The 6,000-nt window shown below is 46.9% G+C and overlaps 1 protein-coding gene across 1 annotated transcript in view; it reads right to left on the reverse strand.

Moving 5' to 3' along the window:
• The window catches only part of PTPN23 (protein tyrosine phosphatase non-receptor type 23), a 31,880-nt gene extending 27,323 nt beyond the window's left edge, over positions 1 to 4,557 (reverse strand). Inside the window, exons 1-4 of the mRNA XM_032234807.1 lie at positions 4,340 to 4,557; positions 2,751 to 2,825; positions 2,407 to 2,534; positions 83 to 159 (exon numbers count right to left, since the gene is read on the reverse strand). Coding sequence (XP_032090698.1) covers positions 83 to 159; positions 2,407 to 2,534; positions 2,751 to 2,825; positions 4,340 to 4,423 — 364 coding nt within the window. The 5' untranslated portion in view covers positions 4,424 to 4,557. The remainder of the gene's footprint in view (positions 1 to 82; positions 160 to 2,406; positions 2,535 to 2,750; positions 2,826 to 4,339) is intronic.
• Between the last annotated feature and the right edge of the window lie 1,443 nt (positions 4,558 to 6,000).

A 6,000-nucleotide genomic window follows, 5' to 3' on the forward strand; every position in this document is an offset into this window, starting at 1 on the left:
CAACAATCATGGTTTGGAGACACCAAACCAGCTTGAGGAATCTCCCCTCCTTCGACCCCTAAATTTGGAGGGGCTTCCTTACCCAGATTGTAGAGGACGCAGGCCTGCTCGTATTTGATATCTTCATGAGTAACAGCTTTGCCGGAGAAGATCTCAGTCCTGAAACCAAGACAAAGATGAATCTGTCAATTGCGCCGCAAAAGATTCCAGCCCATGTTTCGTGGCCAGAGAACATACCATCGCCAGTGAGCTAGGTGAAGCCGGAATCGCGTCAGGACTGCGGGATTCGTAATGACACACTGGCAAGAGAAGCAGCAAGCTCAGAGAGCCCCCAAGGACCCCAAAGAATGAGAAACCCAGAGAAGCAGGGATTGACACCAGACAAATAAATCAGGGAGGAAAACAAAATTGTGATCAAGGAACTATCAAGGGCGGGGGAAATATCACATTCCCAGCAACACTGGCAGGGCAACCACTCATACATAAACAAGAAAGCAAACACCAATCACTTCTATGATTGACGATGTTCCCTAGCTGGGTCATAAAACATCCACAAGAAAACCGCCCAGTGAGGGGGCACCAAGGACCCTTCAGAATGAGGAAATGCAGATAAGCAGGGATAAACACCAGACAAACAAACTGGAGGAAAATAATATTGTGATCAAGGAGCTACAAGTGGGGGGGGGGAACAAAAAAACCAACCACAGTCCCACCAACACTTCCAGGACAGGCAACTGCATTTAAACAGACAGCAAATTCCCCCACTTCCTTCTAGCATTGATGACGTTAGCCAGCCAGGTCACAAAATGTCTGCAGGAACAGAGAACACCAAGTCCCAGGTCAGAGAACACCAAGGACCCAACAGTTCTTTTTCTCCTCCCTGCAAACCCCACTCCCTGCGAGCACTAAAGAAGTTACTTAGTTGGGTCATGAAACGTCTTTAAGAAAACCACTAAATTCAGAGAGCACTAAGAGCCCCCAGAATCCTTCTCCTCAAACTTAGGATGTTACCTAATTGATCATGAAACGTCTCCAAGAAAAACCACTCAGCTCAGAGAGCACTGAGGAAATCCGGAGCTACAAATATGGTCTTCCATAAAATAAATTAGTAAACTGGGTGTCCAGCCAGAGGATTTGGGGAAGAAAATTCAAGCATGCCTCGTACTAGGGATAGACAGCTTCACCATCAGATGGATTCGCAACTGGCTGACAAACCGTACTCAACGATTACTCCTTAATGGGTCCAAGTCTACATGGAGGAAAGTAAGCACTGCGGTACCACAAGGTTCAGTACTCTTCAATATCTTTGTAAATGACTTAGATGAGGGAATAGAAAGAGAACTCACCAAATTTGCAGGTGATACTAAGCTGGCAGGGATAGCTAACACTCTAGATGATAGGCTCAAGATCCAGAGGGATCTCGACAGACTTGAACACTGGGCCCTATCTAACAAAATGAAGTTCAATGTAGAGAAAAGTAAAGTCCTACACTTAGGTAAGAAAAACCAAAAGTATATCTATAAACTGGGTGAGACCAGGCTTAATAGCAGTGACTGTGAGGGGGATCTTGGAGTCTTAGTGGACAACCAGCTAAATAGGAGCCGGCCGTGTCTGGCGGCAGGCCAAAAAGCCACCGCAATCCTAAACTGCATTAAGAGAGGGATGCAATCAAGATCAAGGGAGGTACTGATATTACTCTATAAAGCCCTATTAAGACCACACCTAAAATAATGCATCCAGTTTTGGTCACACTATAAAAAAGATGTAGAGTCTCTAGAAAGAGTGCAGAGAACGGTTACAAGAACTGGGCATGGCTACTCTAGGGAAGAGAAGGACCAGGGGAGACAGGAGAGCATCTTCCAATATTAGAGGGGCTGTCACAGAGAGGAGGGGGGTCAACTATTTTCCAAAGCACCAGAAGGCCAGACAAGGAACAATGGGTGGAAACTGACCAAGGAGAGATTCAACCTGGAAATAAGTAGAAATTTTCTGATAGGGAGTACAATCAACCAGGGGAACAGAAGTTGCTTTTGGAAGTTGTTGGGGCTACATCACTGGAGGCTTTCAAGAAGAGACTGGACTGTCATGTGTCAGAAATGGTGTAGGGTCTCCTGCTTGAGAGGGAGTTGGACTAGATCACCTACAAGGTCCCCTCCAACTCTGTTATTCTGTACTAGAACAGCATTATCTTCCCCACCTCCTTAAAGCCTCGATTCGTCTTGGTCCAATCTCTTCTTTATTTCTTTATTCAATTTATATGCTGCCTATCTCGCCAGCGCGCAACTCTAAATGACTTATCATGCAGGAAAAACCATATTATCTTGCCTCGAGACCCCGCCGAGGGATTTATTGGGGGGGGGAGAATGTGGGAAGGAGCCCCATGCTCCCGTTACCCTCCTTCCTTACCAAGTGATGGGGACCGACGCCTCTTGTTCGGCACCCATCGGAATTCGGCTCTGGAGGTAGTGAAGTTGGCCCAGGTATTTCCGTAAAATGCTGCATCCTTCGAAATCCCTCGGCACGTTGACAGCGTTCTGCGGAGAAAAATCGGGTTTACAACATCGTCACCAACAAGATGCTTCGTCAAAGCTGGAGGAAGAGATTTTGCGAAGGCCAGACATAGCGGATCACAACATTAAGTTGCGTTGGAGACAAGGGACGTGTCCTACCAAGACTTTCCTGAAATAATGGGGAGACCCTTTTCTCCATCTGGCATTTCCTGACCATCTGGCAAAACAGGGGAACCTCACCTGCCGGAGCTGTTCAAGTTTCTTCAGCTCCTCGTTATAATCTTCCGGATTCTCTCCGTAGTTCTTCAGCACAAACTGGCAAGGAATAGAAATAAAAAATAAATATATCTATATATATAAAGTATGAATATATTCATTCTGAAATGGGTGGAGGTCTTTTATATCAACCTCCCTATTGTGTGTGTGCGATATTAAAATATTAATTTTTGAAATGGGTATCAGCTTCATATCAACTTCCCTATTATACACACATACGTATATTATAATTAATATAATAAAATATTAATTCAGAAATTAATTTATGGCAGTCGGAGAATCCTGAGGATCACATGATCTCTTTTTGCGACTGTCCAACGGGCAAAAGTCAATGTGGAAGCCAGATTCACTTAACAACTGTGTGAGTAACTGAGCTGCAGCGATTCACTTAATGGCTGTGGAAAGAAAGGTTGTAATACGGGGGCAAAACACACTTCACAAATGTCTCACGATAGTAACATTGGCCTCCATGGTGGTCTTAAGTCGAGGGCTACCTTTACACCAAGGACCTCCACGCGACGCCCCAATATTAAATTCCAAGGAAAGGATAGAGGGTCAAGGACCATGCTTCCCAGACTAGCTGCACTCATCAGGCTGTGGCTTATGGATCCTCTCCCCTTTGGGCATCTCAGGAAAAGGGTGGGGTGGGGGAGGAAATCATGTCCTCATTCCAGGGGGATTGCAGCCCCCCCCAAACTCCCCCTAAGACCTCCAAGACCAGCTGCACCCCCCCCCAGGCTGTGGCTGATGGGTCCTATTCCTTTTGAGCATCCAGAAAAAAAGGGGGTGGGGTTGGGAAGGGGTCTTTGGCCTTTGCTTCTTCCCTTAAAACCAGACAGCCTACAAGACCAGCTGCAACGCCCCCCTCCCCCAGGCTGTGGCTGATGGGTCCTCTCCCCTTTGGGCATCCCAGGAAAAGGGTGGGGTGGGGGAGGGAATCACGCCCTCATTCCAGGGGGATTAAAGTCCCCCCCAAACTCCCCCTAAGACCTCCAAGACCAGCTGCACCACCCCCTCTCCCAGGCCGTGGCTGATGGGTCCTTTCCCCTTATGTACTCCTTTGGGAAACCCAGGAAAAAGAGGGGCGGGTGGGTCTGATGCCCTCATTCCTAGGGGGATTCCAGACCCCCTAAAACCAGGAAGGCCTCCAAGGCCATCTTCAACCCCTCCCCTTTCCCAGGCTGTGGCTGATGGGTCCTCTTCCAGGAAAAGGGCGGGGTCCGACAATCTAACCCCTCCCCCAGCTCCTAAACTGCCCCTTGAACCAGAGGGGGGAGGGTGGCTGGGCGACCCCTCCCTTTCCCACCCCCACCCTCCTGTGGCCCGCGGGCGCCCGGTTGGCGAAGGAGGCCGGACCCCGAAATCCGAAGCCGCCGTTTGTCGGGGAGAGGAGGCCGAAGTGCGGGGGGTGTCGGAGGACCCCCCAGAAAAGGGCCGAGGGCGTTTGGGAGCGAAAAAGAGAGGGGAAAAAAGGGGATCCTGAGGTAATTATAGCCACCCACACACGGACACACGCCCCGCCCCCCTTCCCCTCAGCGCCGAGCAGGCCTCACCTTCTTGACGGCCGACTGGAAGCTGAACTCGGCGGCCTCCTTGAGGTCCAGCCAGATCATGGGCATGCGGGGCACGGCCTCCATCTCGCCGGCCGCCTCCCGGCTCCCCAAACCCGACCTCGCAAGTCGGCCAGGCCGAGAAGGCGGCTACGGCAAACAGGCCTCTCCGGAAACAGCCGAGCGGCGGACGAGTCGGGCCGAAGGAGGAGACACGCCCACGCGCAGGCGCACTCGCCCGCAATGCCCGCCGGGTGGGGTAGTTCCACTGGGAGTGGGAGGGCGCAGGCGCAGTAGGGCGGGTTGAGCTATGAGGCAGAAGGGAAGGAAGGAAGGAAAAGAGAGGGAGAGAAGAAGGGAAGGGGAGGGAGGGAGGAAAAGATGGACAGAAGAAGGGAAGGAAGGGAATGGGAGGGGAGGAAGGAAGAGAAGAAGGGGAGGCGAGGGAGGGAGGGAAAGAAGGAAGGAAAAGAGACAGAAGAAGGGAAGGGAGGGAATGGGAGGGGAGTGAGAGGAGGAAGAGAAGGAGGAAGGAAGGAAAAGAGGGAGACAAGAAGGGAATGGGAGAGGAGGGAGGGAGGAAAGAAAAGAGGGGAGAGCAGAAGGAGAAGGGAGGGAGAGGAGGAAGGAAGGAGTGTAGGAAGAGAGGGAGAGAAAAATGGAAGAGAAGCATGCTTTAAGATGGGTGGACTTCAACTCCCAGAATTCCCCAGCCAACCATTCATTTAGCAATTGATCCAAGAGATGACATCCCTGAAAACAATGACTTACAACAGTCCTCGGCCGGGATTGATTAAATGTTGTTAATATTTGGCTTCATTAGTAATCCCACACATTTGGAATATTGAAGTTATGGTGGAATAATGAGTAATTCTTAAAATATTAAATATTAGTAATTTAGTAGGGGAATAACAAACAAATGGCGTAAAGAAAGGTTATCTATGTTTAAATGAATTAATGGGGGAAATGATAATTACAAAGAGAATAGTATTGTTTTTTTAATATAATTTTTTATTTTTATTACACAGACAACATATACACACACACACAAAAAACCATCATCACATATAGCATGTCATTTGGTTACAGGTGTTTTTACATCCATATTCTCGAATAACATTTACCATCACAGCTTTTTCATCTAGTATAATTAAATACCTCACTTTCATTGTACAGTATATGTTCAATTACGATTAGAATTATTTTTTTCCCAATAAATCATAATTCCCTTACATTCTTGATTGTCTATTTGATAACAGTATACCTTTATATAATCCCCATGTGAAAGAAAAGATTTTTTTTTTACCAACCATTTATATTTATATATCACTATTTTCAACTATGCATAATTCCACCAATCAAGTATCAGGTATGCTTATGTTCATTGTTATCCTTGTACCTCATACATTCAAACAGAAATCTTATTCATTTTTCAGCAAAATATTCTAAATAGTCGCTACATATATATACCAATTTTTAATTATTCCCTTATTAAAATTATTTATCAACAACAAGATATCATTGTAATATGTTCTTAAGGTTATACATTATATCACCAATCCTCTATTAAGTATACATAAAATCATTGTTACCCTTATCCTTTTTAAAGCAAAAAATTCTAAAGTATTCAATTCATAGATGTATCAAATAGCAAAACAGGAAGA

Source organism: Thamnophis elegans, chromosome Z (assembly GCF_009769535.1).
Source record: "Thamnophis elegans isolate rThaEle1 chromosome Z, rThaEle1.pri, whole genome shotgun sequence".
NCBI lineage: Eukaryota > Metazoa > Chordata > Lepidosauria > Squamata > Colubridae > Thamnophis > Thamnophis elegans.